The sequence below is a fragment of the Gymnoscopelus braueri genome (assembly GCF_963280865.1).
Source record: "Gymnoscopelus braueri genome assembly, chromosome: 7".
NCBI lineage: Eukaryota > Metazoa > Chordata > Actinopteri > Myctophiformes > Myctophidae > Gymnoscopelus > Gymnoscopelus braueri.
The window spans coordinates 53677875-53701591 of record NC_137608.1 but is presented as its reverse complement, the minus strand read 5'-3'; the positions used below and the strand labels follow the sequence as shown (position 1 = coordinate 53701591).

At 40.6% G+C, this 23717-nt stretch overlaps 1 protein-coding gene across 2 annotated transcripts in view; it reads left to right on the top strand.

Moving 5' to 3' along the window:
* Positions 1 to 8691: 8691 nt before the first annotated feature.
* Positions 8692 to 23717, top strand: part of brd3b (bromodomain containing 3b) — a 38121-nt gene continuing 23095 nt past the window's right edge. For both annotated transcript variants that reach the window (XM_080432484.1, XM_080432483.1), the window contains exons 1-4: positions 8692 to 8831; positions 11297 to 11562; positions 18325 to 18436; positions 22024 to 22161. In XM_080432484.1, coding sequence (XP_080288610.1) covers positions 11468 to 11562; positions 18325 to 18436; positions 22024 to 22161 — 345 coding nt within the window. In that variant the 5' untranslated portion in view covers positions 8692 to 8831; positions 11297 to 11467. The remainder of the gene's footprint in view (positions 8832 to 11296; positions 11563 to 18324; positions 18437 to 22023; positions 22162 to 23717) is intronic.

Here is a 23717-nt window from a genome sequence, read left to right as displayed (position 1 = left end):
CATCGGTAGTAAACGCGTTAGAAAACATGTCTTTTCTAACAGACGAACAAACAATTGCCCTTAAAGCTTTTGTTGGAAAGAAAGATGTGTTAAGAATAGTTTCATCTGGTTACCAGACTAAATACGAGGGGAGCTAGCTTTCGTTGTTTACTATTTCAGCACCGGCGCTTGTGTGTGACATAGCAGGAAGCACTGCTCTGATTGGTTTTAGGTCTAACCAATAGAGTCCGTTTGGATCTTTTTGTAGCCGCCCCTTGGAAAAAAATCTATTGCTGAGAGGGACCAGACTAATATCCACGCAGTGTGTCGTGTGATATTGTCTGGCCACGCGAGGCTAGGACCCCGGTAGCACAATCGATGCAAGACGGCGATCCCCTTTTTTCAAGCTACTTGGCAGGTGATTGGATGGGACCGTCTGTCTATCACCGTCCATCAACCAATCATATTGACGTGTCTACATGACGTACAGTAGCTGCGCCAGCTCGTAGTTCTTTTGTATACTATTCAACCATGATGAATCGTGAAAGAACTACAACGCAATAAGCGCTTCTCGATGGCGTCACATCCGGTCTCGCCAAGATCCTGCCCCTAGCAGCCGCTGATTGGTTAGCACCAGCCGTGGTGCGGAGTATCTCTACTCTCTGAGCGAGCCCAGATGGAGGTTGTATTGTGAACCCGTGAAGTCAATACAGTCAGGTTACCCCCCCCCCCCATCTGTTGTGCCAGGGACCCCCAGAAGAGAAGATTTATGTATTTATGATTCATGCATACGCTATTTTTCGAACATTTAAAAAGATAGCAGATATTCAAGCTCGCAACGCGGCACGAAGTGACCCACTGTGAGCTTGTAGATCTGCTATTTTTGAATTGCCAACATATAAATGGATGAAGTGGTCAGACCACCCATCTGAAAAGAGTTTGTGCCAGGGACTGATTTTGATGCTGTATTAAAGGGATAGTACACCCCAAATTATTTTTATTTTTTTCCTGTCGAGTCACACCATTCATGGATATGTTTTAGTTTTTGTCTCATTCCTAAGCCAATAATTTGATGACCAGCGGACCGGTAGGCAGCGGTTCCGGTAGGAGACACAAAGGAGACTCTTTGTGTCTCATACCGGAACCGCTGCTGGTCATCAATGATTGTCTTAGGAATGAGACAAAAACAAAACAATATCCATGAATTCAAGTCTCCATGGGGTGACTTACTTATGCAAAATAAGTCATTTTGGGGGTGAACTATCCCTTTAACTCATTTTTCATGGGGGACCCCCTGGAACCCCACTCAAGGACCCCCGTGGGTCCCCCCAGACCCCACTTTGAGAACCACTGTCCTGGACCAACGACGTCGAGAGGGGATAAGAAAGAATCGGGACAACGTCGGCTGCGTAATTGCCGATATACCGATGCTGTCGAAAAGGTCAAATGGCTGCTGTATCGACCAAACTGATGTATCTGTCGGACTCTAGCCTCTACCTGTCTGTCTGTCTGTCTGTCTGTCTGTCTGTCTGTCTGTCTGTCTGTCTGTCTGTCTGTCTGTCTGTCTGTCTGTCTGTCTGCCTGCCTGCCTGTCTGTCTGTCTGTTTCTCTATCTGCGTCTTCTCTGGTCTGTCTGTCTGTCTGTCTGTCTGTCTGTCTGTCTGTCTGTCTGTCTGTCTGTCTGTCTGTCTGTCTGTCTGTCTGCTAGGCTCTCTGCATGTCATCCAGCCTACAGCAATGGGACTGATGATGCTGTTAATGAATACAAACTGATAAGTATATAAATAATTATTATAATAATGTTAATAATTATTATAACGATAATAATAAAAGCTTCTTAATAATCACCATGTCTCTCGGGTGGATTGTTATTGTTTTTTTTGTTTGTTTTTTACCAGGAAAACAGGGTAAACAAGCATGTGTCTAAACAACATGCTCATTCTCTACATTTAAAACTATAGGATAGCAGGTAAACAATGAACTTAGCATCAGTCTAATTGAATTAAATAAAATAAATTATAAGAACATTTTAAATAAAATAAAAACAAATTGACCCGTAAAGAGTTACACACACCCTTAAGGGTCCATTTGGAAAATCATCATGATATGCGTTTATATTATGGTTCCATTAATTTTTAAATGAATGATAAAGTAGGGTATGTGTCTAGGGTTTCTACTGGTTCTACCGAGTGTAGACACGCCCTCACTGCGGTTGCAGCCAATAGCAGTCGTTTCCGGTAGCATGCCGGACCGGATATAGAAAGATGATTTGAAATCGCTGAAAAACAGGCTTCAAAACTGGTCTGTAGAAAATGGCGTCACTTTGTCCATTCTTTTTTACAGTTTATGGAGCCAACATGCACAATATCAGTAGCACCCTGACTCTGTTTGACCAGAATGGAACAGAGCCTTCATTAGAATCATAGGTAACACCTGAGAAGGAAGTAAGGAAGAGGCCCAATGCATAGAGCCTATTGGCCCAGGGGCCCCTGCCTGGCAGTAACCCTTTCCCTCATTTCTAAATCCAAGTACAACCTTTACACGACTACTACATTTTACTTGGAAAACTGCAATAGAAAACCATAGCTAGCATATGAATGATAAGCCAACGTTTTTATCAGATCAGCAGGTTCACAAAAGGTTTGTAAATATTTTATCATTAGACGTAAACAGTCAAAATACATCTTCAATTTTCCACTTTCTCTCATGTACCCCCTGTACCCCCCACCTGTACCCTGTACCCCCCCCCCCCACCCCAGGGACAAACTTCTACTGTTGTACTGGGAGCCCAGCTGACCAGTACAAGTTGTACTGGTCAGCTGACTGTGGTTGTACTGTACAACCACAGTCTGATACTGTTGTACTGGGAGCTGACCAGTACAACAACCACAGTCTGATACTGTTGTACTGGGAGCTGACCAGTACAACCACAGTCTGATACTGTTGTACTGGGAGCTGACCAGTACAACAACCACAGTCTGATACTGTTGTACTGGGAGCTGACCAGTACAACAACCACAGTCTGATACTGTTGTACTGGGAGCTGACCGGTACAACCACAGTCTGATACTGTTGTACTGGGAGCTGACCAACCACAGTGTGATACTGTTGTACTGGGAGCTGACCGGTACAACCACAGTCTGATACTGTTGTACTGGGAGCTGACCGGTACAACCACAGTCTGATACTGTAGTACTGGGAGCTGACCGGTACAACCACAGTCTGATACTGTTGTACTGGGAGCTGACCAGTACAACCACAGTCTGATACTGTTGTACTGGGAGCTGACCAGTACAACCACAGTCTGATACTGTTGTACTGGGAGCTGACCAGTACAACCACAGTCTGATACTGGATACTGTTGTACTGGGAGCTGACCAGTACAACAACCACAGTCTGATACTGTTGTACTGGGAGCTGACATTAGACATCTACATTAAACATCCATTCAGATCGTACCCGAGAAAATAAATTAGACCCACATAATGTGTTCATTTTAATCATCACAATATGGTTTAGGTGTGCTGCTGCTGCCATCTCCTGGTCAGAAGTGGGAACTGAGTTTCTAACGAGTTCTTCAGCAGGTAGACTACTTACAGTAGTCCTATTGGGGTCAACAATGTGTCCATACACAGACAAATATGTCCGTGGCTAGACTTGGCCCTGTCTGTGGCAATTTTAGATTTTTTTGTTTTTTTTTTACATTATTTTGATCATTAGACTCAATTACTGAATGTCTCAGTCTCCAGGTTTGCCTCGGCATATTATGCATGTCACTTACTTGCTATGACACTATGACACATTTGGAGTACTGGACTCCTAATAAAAAGTTCCACTGTACCACTACCAGTCTGGTACAGTGGTTCTCTAACTTTTTATTTTTAAGGACCCCCATTACTCAGAGAGTGCACTCAGCGTTGTAAATGTTTGTGTGTTTCTGGTAATATAATTTTCCACTACTTTTTATGTCCATGGCAAATTTTGACAAAAATATCCACCACAAGCCAGCATGGAGATGACCCCACTACCTTTACCTTTATCACTTTTTTATGTACTGTAAACTATTATTAGTAGTAGTAGTATTGATTGATTGATTGAATACTTTATTTAGAAGTTTGCAGAAAAAAAGCACATGAAAGTACAGTTCACATACACAGTCAACTAAATAGGATTTAAAACAAAACAAAAAGCCACTGGCTTGTTTCAATTAGGGTCCTTTGTACTCAATTCATTAAATGACAGACAGATATACACTACTATGCAGAGCATCATATAAACAGTTTAAGAATTAAAATACAATTAAGAAAAACAAAAGATATGTAGGCCTACAGTAAACAGTTCTGGGGGGGGGCGGGGAGGGGTGTGTGGCACCTGAAGGTACTCTTTTAGGGTAGTTTTGAAGCAGTGTAGGGTTTTACACTCCTTCACTAAAAAAAAATTGCCTTGTTTGTGCCAAATCTGGGTTGGACGTGATCAGTGGAGCTACCTAGTAGTAGTAGTGTTTCATTTTATTCATTAGCGGGAAGCAGAGTTAACTACAACGTTGGAATGTTTGAATGATTTGACTGAAACATCTATTAGCCTCAACCGTGATTAAAGTTTGACTTCTGCCTGACATCACGTTCACACACAATGCATGGACACATATGAATACTGTTTAAAACATAACGACACAATGCATGAATAAATATTTTTTAATTGTACTGTTTGACTCCAGGAAGAATAGTCACTGCTGAGGCAGTCAGTCACTAATGGGATCTATAAGAAATATACAGACCTTTGAGGAGGTTACACCAGTTCCGATGTGGGGACTGAAATGGAGGGAATGTTTTGACAAAGAGAGTTGAATGAAATTCCTGTCTCTGTGTCTCATTTACGCCACGTATGAAACTCTCAAGTTTAAAAGCAAGTATCCTTCAGGATTACACTAGCAACGTAGGTTTATCAGAAAACTGTTAGGATTTAGACATGTTTAGAATCAGCCTCAGGTCTTAATGGGTTCATTTAACTCTCCAATGAATTATTAGTAATTCATATGTACGTACCATCTGAGTACATACAGTGGTGTGCTCTAGGTTTTTTTGGAGTGAAATTAGTTTTCGTGCATAGTTCCCATTGTATCGTTATTTCCATAGAAAAAAAAAGGGCAGAAGAAGAGGGGGGGGGGGGCAAGTGGGAAAGGAGATCAAACAAGAGAAGAAAAAAAAATCTAACACATATTTACACATTGTACCTGAGATAAGATATAAAGGTGTGTGAGCATATCAACAGATGTATACTGTGCATGACATACTTATGGATGTTAGTTAAGGTGAACAGTTTTAAGGAAAACACACAATAAAAAAGACAAAAGTCAGTGTGTTGTACATGGGATTAAGTGTCAGTGCGTGTCGACCGCATAATCTCTACATAAGGTAGACTGACACTGGTATAATCCACAAGTAGGTCTATGAGGAAGAGCAAAGAAAATAAAGTTAAGTCTGCTATGAGAATGTTTAACGAGGTACGCAGAGGGCAACGCTAACTGACTCTCTGACTGTGACTTAGTAGGCCTAGCAGTAGACGGTGTGTGACTATAACATTCAATCTGTTGTCACCTGTAACGTTACCTGGTCTGTGCTGATGTCATGGGTTTACCGTGCTGCTAGTTTTCATGTTCTGCATCAGACATGAGGATTATACTTTTATACTTTATTGACAGTGTCTCTTGTTCTGCACCAGGCAGGATGATTGTATATGTATACATCTGTATACTTTATTTATGTTTGTCTGGAGGTATATTTATTGTGATGTTATTCTTCTGTAGCTATTGTAGGCCTACTTCTTTGTCCTTATCTGTGACTTGTACTGCTGTGCTGGCTCTGGCGCTGGCTCACAAACACAACAGCTTTATGTATGTGAAGGCAAGCGTTGAACCGAGTCAGTATATTAAATGGAACCGAGTGTAATGACTCTTAGCAAACCTGTTCACCTTCAACTCCAGATCAGGACGCTATGCTGAATCTGTCAGACGTCATCTTCACTTTTCCAATGTCATGATGAGCACCAGACACAGTTGGCTTTTGTAAAATGTGTTTTAGAATACATAATCATGTCTACAACCCAGTTCAGAACTGACAGAATCCACAATAAACATGAACTATCCCCATATCTGTTCATATGCTGTGTTCATTATATATTAATTCACTATATCGTCTATCCATTTCATCCTAATTAAGGCGATAAAAAGCATATACTTGTATTGCACCATATCAATATCTATTCATGTTTAATGCTCATGTAATCATTAATTCCTAACCTGTTCATTACTTCAAACAATTACTACATTGGTTGTAATCAAAACTCAAGTTAACGTCTGTTTGGTCATCATGTAAACACTGTACTGAGTATTACAAAGGAACAGTTAAAAAAGGCATGGACAAGTCAAAAGTGTGTATAAAATGTTTATTGAAATAAATATTCCTGATGACTGAGAGCCTCAAAGCTTTGCTTCACAAAAGGTCCTGGAAGGTGTCTGGAAGAGAGAAAACAAGCCACAACACAGATGTACAGTGAGGACTTTTTATTTTAATTATAATCAATGTTGTCATTGAAGTGAACATATCTTTTAGTTTTAACAGAGTATTTCTCTATTCTGGTAAAACTACTTTTGAAAAACAAAACTTTTTCCACCATTGCCCTTAACAAACAGAGTGACACTGGACTGTTTTGTAAGCCTGTGCCCCAAAATACCACCTCAGATAACTAACATTAAAACAGCCTCAGATAACTAACATTAAAACAGCCTCAGATAACTAACATTAAAACAGCCTCAGATAACTAACATTAAAACAGCCTCAGATAACTAACATTAAAACAGCCTCAGATAACTAACATTAAAACAGCCAGGAAAACACAAAACAAACTCGAATTGGAAACATAACATGGATTATCACGTTTTAATTAATGTATTTAATGCATTAAATAGATCGTAGCCAATCTGGGAACCCTGTTCTTGAGAGATTAGATCATAGAGCTAACAGGCCAACTACAGCCAGAGAGAGCTGCAGTTGCGTAGTTCGATGAATTGAGTACAAAGGACCCCAATGGAAACAAGCCATAGCTATAGGCTTTCTTGGGTTTAAAATCAGCAGAGCTTGTATTGACATGTAGGCCTACTCTACTATCCTGTGCATTTTCTTGCAAACTGCTAATAAAGTATTCAATCAGGCTATAGTTGTTGCTCAGTCATATCTCCATCACAGTTTAGGACATGTTAATAAGGATGTCATAAATACTGTTAACTGGTGTATAGTATTAGTCAGTGGTGGAAAGTAACTAAGTACATTTACTTAAGTAGCCTACTGTACTTAAGTTTTGAGGTATTTGTACTTTACTTGAGTTTTTCCAATTTCCAGTACTTTTACTTCTACTCCACTACATCTCAGAGGCAAATATTGTACTTTTACTCCACTACAATAATTTGAAAACTTTAGTTACTTGTTACTTTGCAGATATAAAGTATTACATTATAAAACATACATTAGCCACTTTAGCACTATTTTATACATAGGCGCGATGCGACGCGTTGTGAGCTTGTAGGTCGGCTATTTTCAAATATTTTAGCACTTTTGCTTTTGGTACTTTAAGTACATTTTTTTATGCCAATACTTTTGTACTTTTACTGAAGTAAATTTTGAATTCTGGACTTTTACTTGTAACAGAGTATTTCTATATTGCAGTATTGGTACTTTTACTAAAGATGTTTAGTACTTTTTCCACCACTGTGTATAGTTTATATAAATATTGAAGATAGCAATAGCATGCAGTAGCGTTACAGTCACTGACAGGCAGCACTGTCTGCCCGAACAGCATCTCTGCTGGGACTTCTGATCTAAATCTGCCCCGGAAGAGACGGACACACTTTGAACACTGAAATCAGATCTATAAATGACTGGAACGGGACAACGGCGCCTCCCTAGGATCGGCCAGGAATACCAACGGAGCGGGCCAAGCAGAGGGCTCGGCCGCAATGCATGTCGGGAATTGTAGTGTCCACAGGCGGCTCCAGTCTCCGGTCCCAACTAAGTAAGTAAACCTACCGCCCGTATCCATGGTTCACACATGACGCTCGTCTGTCACAAGCGTCATGGCGCAACTTGTACTTGGTTTTGTCCCTTTCTCCATTTACAGCCCGTGCATCTACATAAACGTTCAAATTTAAAGCATTAAGTACTGACCCTACGACCACAAATGTAACAAGTTGAAACGCCCGGGTTTAAGTACCCATTTTTTTCCGTATTGTTCAATAAAAAGCATTTTAATCCCATCGGCGGCTATTTTCTCATAGAGTTATAATGTATCAGAGTGCAATACACCTCCCAACCGATAAGGTCGCGTAGTTGAAAGCATATGAAGGACATTTTTTTAAATGGCCACTAATCGGATTAAAATGCTTTTTATTGAACAATACGGAAAATACAGGTACTTAGACTCAAGCGTTTCAACGTGTTACATCCATGGCCGTGGGGTAAGCACTTTATATTTAAAATTTTTAACTTTTATGTAGATGTACGGGTTGTAAATAGAAAACCAGGAGCAAGTTCCGCCATGACCGTCATCATGTGACGGTCGTGTTTCAGGGCTATTCACATCACTACCGGCCGGCAGAACGACATCCCCCATGATGCCACTCGGCACGCCGCGCAGGCGCACACCGCAGCCAAGCGGGGACAGCTGATAACTCATCTATTATGCTACTTGTGGCTAAATAATAAAAAAAAAAAAAAAGAAAAAAAAAAAGAAAAGCTTGGTGAAAAGTGAGCGGATCCGCGGCGCTGGAGCTGAACCCCGAGGAGCCACTAACTCACACAGTAAAAAACAATACAAAACATGGACTTTACCGTATCGTAACAGCGTCGTAGCGCAGCCTTTAGGATTAATATCCATTAAAAAGCCTTTTAAATAAAGGGGAGCGTTTGTTTTCCTGCGCCGCTCGGCGCCTTCAGACAAAAGCTTAGCTAGCTGCGGCTAATATAGCTAGCATAGGCTAGGCTAACGCGGCTAGCATGTCTAGCTTAGCTAGCTTAGCATCATTCTGCACAGACACAACAAAATGAAACGTTGTTGTTTGTTGTTGTTGTTGTTGTTGTGGTGATTGTTGTTTGTTTACACCTTTATTAATATCATGTTTACGGCTCCGTGACGCTGCGTTGTTGTTTGTTTGTGTGTTTAAAGAGAAGCACAGCTTCCCATGATGTTTTGAGGCAAATTGAACGTGTTGGAATGAACCTAGTTAGCCTCAGTTAGCTTAGCATCCTCATATACTGTTGGAATGAACCTAAGTTTAGCTTCAGGTTAGCATCAGTTAGCATCCTTATACTGCCTTCTCTTGCCCGCCATCTTTTTAAAGCCATAGAATAATTGGGGGAAACATTACGAGGTGTGTTTGTATTATTATTATGATAACAACAAGAGGAAGAGTCACTGTTTTATGGACTCGTGACTAACGCTTGGATATTATGGAATAATGTGTGATGTTCTTATGGTTTAGGATGCAGTGTGATCATAATAATAATAATAATAATAATTAGTGCATCATCTGTGGAGGATCTGGATAGTTAGCTGTGAAACAGCTGCTGTTTGCTTCATTCATAACATGTACATGTTGTGTGGTTGTGTGGTTGTAGACTTTACTGTATACTTATTGTATACTTATTGCATATTTACTGTACACTTATTGTATACTATTTCTTTCTGATTCTCGTTGTATTGACTGTAGACCAGTGGCTCTCAAAGTGGACTCTCTGGGTTCCTTTGAGGGGGGTTTAAATTGACCCTTACAAGTCCATTTGGTTCCATTTGTACACTGTCCTAGTTAAAGGGAGACCTTGACATTATAAAGTTTGATAACCACTGGGCTAGACTGTGGCGTTTTGATTGAGCTATGAGGGTGTTAAAAAAAAACTAGAAATTGGACCCTTATGTAATGTTTATCAGAGTGAAATGAGCGCTGAGTGAGGCTTTAGTGTTACTGTGATGTCTTGTGTATTGTGACAGATGTTAGACTAGACTCAACTCTTAGTCGTGGATGCATTTTAACTTGCTTTATTTATTTAAAAATAAGCAGTCGTCCGATAATAACCTCAGTCTGTTGATCATACTGCAATCAGATATAATTCATGGTCGTGGACTTAATCTGCTTCATCAAAAATAAAAGCATAATCTGGTGTCTTTAAGGCGGTGGTTCTCAAACCTTTTTCATGTCAAGGACCCCCAAAATAATGTGTGTTCGGCCGCTGAGCCCCGTCTGAAAACATGTTGTGCCAGCCTGGGACGGGGGTCCCCTCCCCGCCCCTACGAGATTTGTGTTAAAATGTTCCAAAAGTATATATTTTTTAAAATAGCAGATCGACAAGCTCGAGCTTGTAGATCTGCTATTTTAACCCATTGAGACCTGAAGCCGATTCTACATGTCTCCTAAATCTCAACAGTTCTCTGAAAAACGTATGTTTCTATATCAGTGGTGCTCAATCTTTTTCATGTCAAGGACCCCCAAAATTATATGTATTTGGCCGCGGACCCCCATCAAAATATTTTGTTCCAGGGACCCCTAGAATCAAAGATTTGAGTTAAAAATGTTCGCTTTAAAAATATATATATTTCAAAGATTTGCACACATTTTAACGATTTTTCAAAAATAGCAGATCTACAAGCTCGTAGCGCGGCACTCGGTGCCGCGCTATGAGCTTGTATATCTGCTATTTTTGAATAGCCCAAAGTGTAAAATAATGCTTTTTAGCTAAAATCTAAAAATGACACAGTTCCAGGTCTTAATGGGTTAAACCAGCTGATGTGTGTAGTGTTAAAGTGGTTACACTGATTGTGACGCTGCTATGATGTTAACTAACTTTGGCTGGAGACAGACCCCCCTGGAACCCCCTCAAGGGTCCCCTGGGGGTCCCCGGACCCCACTTTGAGAACCACTGTCTTGGAGATAGATGTGTCTTTCTATAGAAAGGGTTGAGCTGCTGGATTAACTCTTAATCTAGTCTAATCAGGACTAGTTTATGTCTTTAACTAGGAGTTGCTTGAATAGAACACAGAACTCCCTGCCTTACTTTGTGTCTAACATTCTTGTGTGTGTGTGTGTGTGTGTGTCTGTCTGTCTGTCTGTCTGTCTGTCTGTCTGTCTGTCTGTCTGTCTGTCTGTCTGTCTGTCTGTCTGTCTGTTGTCTGTGTGTGTGTATATATGTGTCTGTCTGTCTGTCTGTCTGTCTGTCTGTTGTGTCTGTGTGTGTCGTATGTGTGCATTTGTGTGTGTGTGTGTGTGTTTCAGGCAGCAGAGGTCGGAGGTCGTGCGATGGACGAGGAAACTCGGAGCTGAACGTGACGTCGCCCCCTACTGGCCACATCCACACCACCAAGCACACACACGGGAGGTTTTCTTTTACCGCTGCAGGCCGGACGCTGTTGTCGTCATAGTAACGTCACTGTCGTCGTGGTCACCATGTCGGACGCCCCCGAGGCCGCGCCCCCCACGCCCCCTCCCCAGGTGGTCAACCTCCCCCCTCCTGAGGTCACCAACGCCACCAAGCCTGGCAGGTACGTCTGACCGGACGCCCCTTAACGAACCCTAATTAACCTCCTCCAGTTTAGAGGGTTGGGATCCAGAACCCGGTGACCGTTATGCCGGGATTACACTTAGCAGATCTGCAAGCTCACAACAACGTGTCGCATCGCAACACTTTTGTGAGCTTGCAGATCTGCTATTGTCGAAGCATCTACAACATACATGGGCAACTGGCGGCCCGGGGGCCACATGCGGCCCCCCACCTTCACTTAACACATTGGGTGCCAAAACCGTATATATACGGTTTTGCGCATACTAACGTTGAGTGCCAAAACCGTATATATACGGTTTTTGAAAAAAAAAAAAAAAAAAACTTTTTTTTTTTTTTTTTTTGCTTCACAGCAACAGGAAATATCACTCCTACAAGATTTAGACTCCAATCCACCTCCTGGTTAACTTATGACTTCAAAAACCTGTATCTCGGCTCCTGTGCACTTTTTTTTTTTACAATGTTAATTTAACTATTTTCAACTGGCTGCAACTATGGAATGGATTTCCGAATGTTTTAAATTTTTTCCCCCCGATTGTACGAGACCTGTATGTGTGTAATGAGGGGATCACCGTGAGGACGGTGATCACTGAAAATATTTTGTGACTACTTGAAAAAGGTTCAAAATGTTTAAAAAGTCCTGGCACTCAAAGTATAATATTTTAATAAACCTCTGGCACCCAATGTGTTAAAGGAGTAGTTCACCCAAAAAATTACTCATTTTCTATCAATTACACACCCCATGAAGCATTGAATTCATGGAGATTTTTTAGTGTTTGTCGCATTCCTAAGCCAATAATTTGATGACCGGTGGTCTCTCCGGTAGGAGACACAAAGAGTCTCCTTTGAGTCTCCTACCGGATGCATTAGCATCTTTCCGCCGGTTATCAAATGATTGGCTCAAGAATGCGACAAAAAAAAATAATCTCCATGAATTCAATGCTTCATGGGGTGTGTAATTGATAGAAAATAAGATTTTTTGGGGGTGAACTACTCCTTTAATGCGGTTAAAAATCAGAATAGTGATATATTATTGATTTCAGCTGTTACAACTCCAAACATGCAAACATGACCCGCTTTAATGACTTCAGTCTGTATTAGTAGCTTAATGATCTTTTTTTATGTCCGATGTATTTCTGTTTAAGTTCATAAAGTTATCATAAGTATAACTAAATGCATCTGAAATTAAATGAAAATGATACTTTTCAGGATTCCAATTCAAAAATAGCAAAAAAAAAAAAATCAGGATTCCAGTAAAAAAAAATATAGCAAAAATAGCAGATCTACAAGCTCAAAACGCGCCGCGCTGCGACACGTTTTGAGCTTGTAGATCGGCTATTTTTGCTACTTTTGTGTAACAAAGAATGGCGAAGTACGGCATTAATTTACGAAAGATACGGAGGTGTCTGCCTGACAGTATATGCAATGTATCCCTCTGGAGTGAGTGTGGAAATATAGTGGCCCTCTACACCATCAAAGTTTGATCACCCCTGATCTACAGTATAAGTGTATTCCAGTCTTTTAGAAATGTCTTCCAGCGCTCGGGGCGGCGCACAGCGGTAAAGTGCCCTGTCCACCAACGCAGAGGTTGTGGGTTTGAATCCACCATGTGGGGCATTCCGTCTTTGTCCAGCGGCTTGGGCCCGACGTGTTCAGGAGAGGGAGGCCGGGGGGCGGGGGGGAGGAGGAGGAGGATATTTGTCCACTGCAGGGATGTACTCCTACGGGCTGGGGGTGGAGCCTGTCGGCGGGGAGTGTTGGGCGGGAGGACTAGGACAAAGGCTCTCCACGTCCTTCCGGTGGGGGCTCCTCACTGGCAGGTGAAGTCGCGAACAGCCCTCTTGCATGTTGTTGAAGGCAAGGGGCCGGGGGGGGGGGGCGGGGCTCTTTCCTCTACAATAGAAGGACGTCACATTCTAATACAACCCGAATACCAAATTTAAACATCGGCCTTAGTGGCGCACCTCGCTAATCATTGGACTACCGATCCACTACCTCTGGGAGTCTGGTTTCGACTCCCGCTTGGGATAATACTTTTTCAAACAACCGCAGACTATTTTTTTCGCCGATAACATTTTGGACCATGACGGAGGCACGCCGACTCAGCAGACCTTGAGGCCGAGTCGCGCCCGAGCGCCTCCAGGCGCGAGTGCCCGCGACGACCGGCCGATGGTCTGCTAGTCGACTAAGCGCCGTCCGAGTTATGTACCGATAGGCACAGAATCGTAAATAATATTGGTGGGGACTGCGTTTGCCCCAACTGCCACTCACTGCACTAACTTAGCCCGCCAGCGCAGCCCCGCCCCCTTGTGCTCTCTCCCCACCCGCCAGCCCCGCCCCCCCCCGGCCCCTTGCCTTCAACAACATGCAAGAGGGCTGTTCGCGATGAAGTCGGCAGCAGTGACCAACACAGAAAAAAATAATTATGCAGGGAGGATGGATTGGCAAAAAGACTAAATTGGGGGCGAAAAAGGAGTTAAAAAAGCACTAGAAAAAAAAAAAATTCCAGGCTGTTGATCAGTGTAATAATAATGTTGATCAGTGTAATAATCAAGCTCAGGTCAAGATCACGCTGGGCAAGACCTGGGACGTTGGTTGTCTAGGAAGTTGGCAACCGGAAATGGTTGAATTTGGCGGAAAGTACCGCCCAAGGAAATGACGTTGATGCTTTACAACTCTTGTTAACGTTCTCCGTGAATGAAACGAGTGTTGTGATTGGTCAAAAAAATATAGTTTCCGGGGGAAACGGAAATCCTGTCCACTCAGGACTTCCTAGACACTCTGCTGCTTTAGGTCGTGACCAGGCTCTTCATTTCTCAGATGAGTGAGTCTGGGACCGAGGTTAGATCAAGACCAAGTAGTGGTGGGAAAAAAAGTTCATTTCAGTGAACGAACGATTTCGTTCACGAACAAACGATTCGTGAACGAACAAACAATTCGTGAACGAACAAACGATTCGTTCTCGTTCAGTAGCGCTATTTTCTAGTGTTCAAATTTTACTTGAGTAAAAGTACAAAAGTATTGGCATCAAAATATACTTAAAAGTACCAAAAGTAAAAGTACTAACATATTTGAAAATAGCCGATCTACAAGCTCACAACGCGTCGCGATGCGACGCGTTGTGAGCTTGTAGATCTGCTATTTTCAAATAGCCTAGGTATAAAATGGGGCTAAAGTGGTTAATGTATGTTTTATAATGTGTGTAAAACACAATTTTTTTACGTTGTGCGTGAACGTAACAGTTTCAGAAAGTGAACGAGCTCGTTCACGTTCGCGGCAAATGAACCAGTTCTTTTGAACAAATGGATCGTGAACGACACATCACTAAAGATCAAGTGACTGAAGGAATGAACACCGAGGCGGAAGCACTGGAGGCAAATCTGCAACCGGAAGTTCTATGGAATGCATGGCAGGCAGCAGTGGTGTAAAGTTACTCAGTACATTTACTCAAGTACTGTACTTACATAACAATTTGCTATACATTTTTTACTCTCTTCAGTATTTTACAATTTTCAATACTTTTACTTCTACTCCACTACATCTCAGAGGAAAATATTGTACTTTTACTCCACTACAATTATATGAAAACTCTAGTTACTAGTTACTTTGTAGATTTTGATTATTGTTTCCAAACCACACTAACCACTTAAAGGAGGAGTTCACCCAAAAAATGACTTATTTTCTATCAATTGCACACCCCATGAAGCCTTGAATTCATGGATTTATTTTAGTTTTTGTGGCATTCCTAAGCCAATAATTTGATTACCGGGTGTGTATCCGGTAGGAGACACAAATAATCTACTTTGTGTCTCCTACCGGATACATTAGCCGGTAGGAGACGGGAATCAAATTATTGCTTTAGGAATGCCACAAAAACAAAAATAAATCCATGAAATCAAGGCTTCATGGGGTGTGTAATTGATAGAAAATAAGTAATTTTTTGGGTGAACTCCTCCTTTAAGCCCTACATGTATTTCGGCCATTTGAAAATGGTGACGCATTGTGAGCTTGTAGATCGTCTATTTTCAAAAGATTCTTCATACATTTTGAACTTGTGAAATGGGACATTCTGCACAATGAGTACTTTTTACTTTTGGTACATTTGTACTTTTACTCAAGTACATTTTTATATACTATACAATGTGGATATACTAGTATGTCTACATTGCAGTATTGATACTTATTTTTCCACCACTGCATGGCAGTCAATTAGAGCCAGTTGGACCAGCTTGTGAACAAACGCTATTTCTGAACGACTGCGACCTTTGTCATGTCATCGGTTCAGGAATGTGAAAGAAGACGTATCACATATCCTATCATATCACAGTCTGTTTTTCTGATCACTTGTTTTCTGATGTGCACAGTGCACACTACGTACATTTATCCAGGCATCTAAACAGCTCCAGGTATCCTTTCTGGCTCGGCGGTGTCGCGAGGTTTCGTTGTCAACGCTGACAATGTTTGACCAGTCTCGCGCGATTAACAGCCCATACTTATTGGACAGTAAACGGGCCGCTCTGGTGTAGCGGGTTAGAGAACGTACGCCTTCCATGTGGAGGGCCGTGGGTTCGAACCCTGCCCGGGGTCGACGTCAGCAAAGGCCTTGCAGTCGCAACGGGGGTCCTCCTGCAGGAGGCGCGTCTGAAACCTGTCCTGGACAGGAGTCTCCAGACGTTACAGGTTAAGACCACTTTGGTAGAGGTTTGGATTTTGTAGTTATCTTGGCATGATGGACATGGACAAGAAATCAAAAATAATTGCTCCAGTGATTAGAAATGGATAATTCAAAATATGTCCTCATTGACTTACATTGTACGCTGAAACAGCTGAAAAAGTCACTTGTTTGGCACATAAACAAACGCAAATAAAGTTATATTATGGGTGAAAGCGTTAAGCGACCCTAACATGCACGTGTTTGTTCGTTTATGTGCTAAAATAGTGACTTTGAGAGCTGTTTCAGCGTACAGTGCAAGTCAATGAGGAGCATATTTTGAATTATCAATTTCTAATCAATGGAGCAATTATTTTTTATTTCTTGTCCACCTTTGGAGTTACATCATGGCAAGGTAACTACACAACCCAAACCTCTACCAAAGTGGTCTTGCCCTTTAAAACAGTCACGTATTGGACAGTAAGACCTCGTGCTCTTTAGTTTGCTCAATACAATCGTACAGCGTTGCACATCGAAAAGCAACACGGCAGAAAACAATGTGTTTTCTCCTGGACCGAGTGTTTTACACAAAGGTCTCAATCGTTCATGAATAGTGTTTGTTTAATAGGACGGTCCACCTGAAGTTCAGAGAGGCTTATTGTCGGTATCAGCCCAGAACGTTGACAGAAATGCATTCCTTTGAACTCCCGGCTGCAGTTTGCCTCCCCGTGAGACCTAGTGTTGATTTTGACAGCAAATTTTCATTTAGTTTTAGTCATAGTCTTTTGAATAAAATTCTGTTTAGTTTTAGTCATATTTTAGTTCAACTGAAATGTTTTACTTTTAGTCTAGTTGTAGTCGACTACATATAAGATTTTAATCGACTAAATCTACAGTTGATTTAGTCGACTAAAATGTATTTTTGGCGGGCCGTGATGACATCTAAATGATTTTCACTTAGCTGCATGCCGAAAATAGCCGATCTACAAGCTCGTAGATCAGCTTGTAGATCAACTGTTTTCGGTCTGTGACACCCGCACGCACCCATGATGACTCGTCTTAGTTCTACTGGATCTCTTCTCCACTAGTTCCCTCCCTAACATTTTAGACTAGATTTTATTTGTTGACGAAATTGTCAGTATATTTAGTCACAGTGTTAGTCACCGTAGCTTATTTTTTATTACGTTTTTATGTAGTTTTCGTAAGTGAAAAAAGGTAGTCAACAGACATTTTTCTTCATATTTATAGTCTACAGAGACAGAGAGAATTACGTAGATGTTTCCCTTCCTTAATCTGTCTTCCTTGGCCAAGTCCAGGACGCATGTCAAGTGTCGCCAACAGTCTTCCAGCATGGTAGTCAGAGACTCTTAACGGGCATCTAAACATATAGAGCAGGGCTGATGCAGCTTTGATGATGGAGAGGGCCACTATATTTCCACACTCACTCCAGAGGGCCACATTGCACATGCTCTCTCTCTGTGTTCTAACTTTCTATGTCTCAAAAGTAGCAAAAATAGCCGATCTACAAGTTCAAAACGCGTCGCAGAGTGACGCGTTTTGAGCTATTTTTGCTATTTTTGCTATTTTTGCTATTATTGAATTGGAATCCTGAATAGTAACATTTTTATTTAATTTCAAATGCATGTAGCTATACTTATGTTAACTTTATACAAAATAAATACAAATACGTTGGACATAAAAGACAACAGAATTGTAATAGTCATTAAGCTACTAATATATAGACTGAAGTAATTAAAGCGGGACATGTTTGGAGTCATAACAGCTGAAATCAATAATAAATCAGTATTCTGATATTAACCTGTGGGCCACATTAAGTGAAGGTGGGGGCCGCATTAAGTGAAGGTGGGGGCCGCATTAAGTGAAGGTGGGGGCCGCATGTGGCCCCCGGGCCGCCAGGTGCCCATGTATGATATGGAGCCTTGTATTTATTAAAGTTTATTATTATTGTATTTACTTAAACATTATTTTTGCTGTCGGGCGGAAACCTCTATCTCATGTTTTAACTTTTTATTTCTCGTAAATTAATTGTGTGTGTTTCCTGTCCCCCCCCCCCCCCCCCCCCCCCCCCATCAGGAAGACCAATCAGCTGCAGTACATGCAGAACGTGGTGGTCAAGACCCTGTGGAAGCATCAGTTCGCCTGGCCCTTCTACCTGCCTGTCGACGCCATCAAGCTCTGTCTGGCTGTAAGTCCATTTCACATTCAGATAACGGGGTAAATTTTGACAGCAAAGTTTGATTTAGTTTTAGTACAATAGATCAGTGTATATCAACCCTGGCAAACGTCCCAATTTTGGGCCGGGGCTACTGCTGAGGTGTGCCGCGCCGTTTGAAGAAGGTTTGAAAAAATATCATTTTGGAAAAAAAAACAAAACAATAATAATAATCAGGCATGCAAACAGCCCTGAGGTGAAAAGGGTGACAAAATGCTGTTTTTATTCGGGTCAGGTGTCACACTATTGCCCTATTTGAATTCAAAACGGCTAGTGGAAGCTGAAAAGCTACAAGTTTGCATGTCTGAATAATGCAAAAACAGAAATATTTGTTTGCATTTGCTTTTTTTCTCCCCCATATATTTTCATGATAAAAAAGTGCGTATCGTATCGAAATCGTATTGAAGTTGTGTGCCCAATATCGTATTGTATCGTTTCGTGAAATTAGTGTATCGGCACACCCCTAGTGTGTGTATATAGATATACCGTATCTGTTATATATATATATAATTATATATATATATATATACCGTATATCTAGGTGTGCCCTGGGATTTTTTGGCTATGCCAGGTGTGCCTTGGCACAAAAAAGGTTGATAGACACTGCAATAGAGTACAGAAGTCCTGACGTCACTCGCTCATCCCCTGGTTCGTAAAGTAATTTCTCTATGGAGAATAACATTGGGTCATCATAGAATCGTCTCATATAAGAATTGTGGTCCAAAAATAAACAAACTGTCTCTGCGATATTGTCAGGGAGGTGGATCTGTATAGTTTATGATAGTCAGTCAGTCATATTTGATACAGTCTGTTTCTGGCGAAAATGTAACTAATTCGGCGGAAGTAACATTAGCGTTTTCTCACCGTCAGTTGATGCTTCATATCCATAAGAGTCAAACCGCCAGGTCATTAGTTTATTTTTGGAACACAGTTCTTATTTGACGCGATATTAAACACGTCTATGGGGGTTAGAATGGGGGGGGAAAACCACGAACCAGGTAGACAAACCTAGGATGTGTAAATTACGTCAGACTTCGGTGCTCCATTCAGTTTAGTCATATTTTTAGTTATCTGAAATGTCTTGCTTTTAGTCTAGTTTTAGTCGACTAAATACCATATTTTAGTCGACTAAATCTACAGTTGATTTAGTCGACTAAAATTGATGTTGGCACTAGGCCTTGATGCCTGATTTATACTTAGCTGTGTGCCCGAAAATAGCCAATCTACAAGCCCACCAGGTTTCATGCATTGCTGCCACACGTTGCGAGCTTGTAGATCGTCTATTTTTGGTTATTAGCTACCGATTATTTTAAGATGTAAGAGTATTTGAAGTGGTCAAACCAGCAAGCAATAGAATAGATTAAATTAGAGCGTTTATTAGTTAGTGTTTCATTTAATAAAAGCGAGGGTTCAACTGGTTGTTGTCTGTATGAGAACAGCAGGAACATAAGGCTTAGCATTATAATACCTAAACATCATAATAACATCAGGTTTAGCATTATAATACCTAAACATCATAATAACATCAGGTTTAGCATTATAATACATAAACATCATAATAACATCAGGTTTAGCATGATAATACCTAAACATCATAATAACATCAGGTTTAGCATGATAATACCTAAACATCATAATAACATCAGGTTTAGCATGATAATACCTAAACATCATAATAACATCAGGTTTAGCATGATAATACCTAAACATTATAATAACATCAGGTTTAGCATTATAATACCTAAACATCATAATAACATCAGGTTTAGCATTATAATACCTAAACATCATAATAACATCAGGTTTAGCATTATAATACATAAACATCATAATAACATCAGGTTTAGCATGATAATACCTAAACATCATAATAACATCAGGTTTAGCATGATAATACCTAAACATCATAATAACATCAGGTTTAGCATGATAATACCTAAACATCATAATAACATCAGGTTTAGCATGATAATACCTAAACATTATAATAACATCAGGTTTAGCATTATAATACCTAAACATCATAATAACATCAGGTTTAGCATTATAATACCTAAACATCATAATAACATCAGGTTTAGCATTATAATACCTAAACATCATAATAACATCAGGTTTAGCATTATAATACCTAAACATCATAATAACATCAGGTTTAGCATTATAATACCTAAACATCATAATAACATCAGGTTTAGCATTATAATACCTAAACATCATAATAACATCAGGTTTAGCATGATAATACCTAAACATCATAATAACATAAGGCTTAGCATTATAATACCTAAACATCATAATAACATCAGGTTTAGCATGATAATACCTAAACATCATAATAACATCAGGTTTAGCATGATAATACCTAAACATCATAATAACATCAGGTTTAGCATGATAATACCTAAACATCATAATAACATGAGGTTTAGCATTATAATACCTAAACATCATAATAACATCAGGTTTAGCATGATAATACCTATACATCATAATAACATCAGGTTTAGCATTATAATACCTATACATCATAATAACATCAGGTTTAGCATTATAATACCTAAACATCATAATAACATCAGGTTTAGCATTATAATACCTAAACATCATAATAACATCAGGTTTAGCATGATAATACCTAAACATCATAATAACATCAGGTTTAGCATTATAATACCTAAACATCATAATAACATCAGGTTTAGCATGATAATACCTAAACATCATAATAACATGAGGTTTAGCATGATAATACCTAAACATCATAATAACATCAGGTTTAGCATGATAATACCTAAACATCATAATAACATCAGGTTTAGCATGATAATACCTAAACATCATAATAACATCAGGTGTAGCATCATAATACCTAAAACTCATCATTCTACATATTGAGCCATTTGTTTAGGAAACAGAGCTCTAGTGTGAGGGACTCTTCATGCTGACACAATGTTTCAGTCATGAGATTTTCTTTTGCTTTAATCCATGTAATCAATACAGTGTTGTTGGCGTGTTTGTTGTTGTAGTTGTTGTTGTTGTGTTGCTAGGACTACTACAAAGTGATATAGAACCCTATGGACATGTGTTTATTGTTGTTGTTGCTAGGACTACCACAAAGTGATATAGAACCCTATGGACATGTGTTTATTGTTGTTGTTGCTAGGACTACCACAAAGTGATATAGAACCCTATGGACATGTGTTTATTGTTGTTGTTGCTAGGACTACCACAAAGTGATATAGAACCCTATGGACATGTGTTTATTGTTGTTGCTAGTTGTTGTTTGTGTAGGGGTAGCTCAGTCGGTAGAGCACTCGCCTTTCAACCACAAGGTCATGGGCTCGATCCCGGGCACCGCCAACTCAACGTATGGTCAGCACGGCTTGGGTGCAGCAATCAGTACAGTGTTGTTGATGTTTTTGTTGTTGATGTTGTCGTTGCTAGGACTACCACACGGTGATAAAGAACCCTATGGACGTGTTTATTGTTGATGTTGTTGCTAGGACTACCACAAGGTGTTAAAGAACCCTACATGTGTTTATTGTTGTTGTTGCTAGGACTACCACAAGGTGATAAAGAACCCTATGGACATGGGAACCATAAAGAAACGCCTGGAGAACAACTACTACTGGAGCGCCAGTGAGGCCATGCAGGACTTCAACACCATGTTTACAAACTGTTACATATATAACAAGGTAACAACACACGTTTATCTTACAGTTTGACTTCTGATCTTGGTACATTTATGTTAATACGTATTTCATTCCAGACTCCTCTTCCTCAGGGACTTCACTAGATGGAAGCTAAAAACTGTGATTAATATGACTAAAACAGTGGAGCATGTGATCCAATCCAAAGAAATTGTGAGAGCCACGGAGCAACAGGCTCTAGGCACAGCAGCCATATCCGGAAGAAATTGGGCCTCTTCCTTACTTCCTTCCTTGTTACCAATGATACTAATGAAGGTCTGTTCCACCGCGGAGGAAAGCCTGGTATTCGTTCTAAAACTAGCCGTGTGATCTGGTTTAGAAAAAAGGAAAGAAATAATCATGGTTCCGATGGTTGGTTCCGGTTGGCGTTGCATCGTTTTTGTTCCCCACACAATGACAGTCAATTAGTTTAGTCTCACTAGTCGTGCTACGAGTTAGAATAAAAGATGGAAGTACCAAACCATCATTATAGCAAACGAAACGATTATAGAGCACCGAAGTCTGACGTAATTTACACATCCTACCTGGTTCGCGGTTTTCCACCCCCGTTCTGAATCCCCATAGACGTCTTTAACCCATTAAGACCTGAGGCGATTCTTAAAAATGTTTTCTAAATCCTGACAGTTTTTTGAAAAAAAATCCCCCCCCAAATTTTTTTTTTCAAAAATAGCAGATCTACAAGCTCATAACGCGGCACTCGGTGCCGCGCTATGAGCTTGTATATCTGCTATTTTTGAATAGCCAAAGAAATATAAAGTGACACAGATGCGTTCCAGGTCTTAACGGGTTAATATCGCGTCAAATAAGAACTGTGTTCCAAACATAAACAAATGACCCCGGCGGTTTGACTCTTATGGATATGAAGCATCAACTGACGGTGAGAAAACGCTAATGTTACTTCCGCCGAATTAGTAAAATCTTCGCCAGAAACAGACTGTATCAAATATGAGTGACTGACTATCATAAACGATACAGAGCCTCCTCCCTGACAATATCGCAGAGACAGTTTGTTTATTTTTGGACCACAACTCTTATATGAGACGATTCTAAGGTGACCCAATGTTATTCTCCATAGAGAAATGACTTTACGAACCAGGGGATGAACGAGTGACGTCAGGACTTCTGTCCTCTATACCAAACTGAACAAGTTCTAAACTAGAGGAAAGTTATTTCCGCTCCGACCGGATCAGAAACCCGAAAGTGGTATTGACCCCCAGGCCATGGTCAAACAGAGTCAGGGTGTTGGCTCACTGGAAAACACTCTGCTACACCAGAGGGTCTCAAAGTGTGGTCCAGGGACCCTTATGGTTCCTTGAGGGGGTTGCAAATGGACCCTTACGGGTGTGTAACTCTGAGAGTGTACAAATGGTCGCTCGTTTCGTTTCGGTTTAGAATCAGAATCCACTCCTCCGAGGGTTTACTCCCGCGATCCAAGTGATCCACGAGTACTGTGTCCTCTCCGTGTGATCCTCTCTGTAGCCTCCGTCCCGAGCAACCAGACAAAAACTAACTGTGCATAAAACAAACAAACAAACAAACAA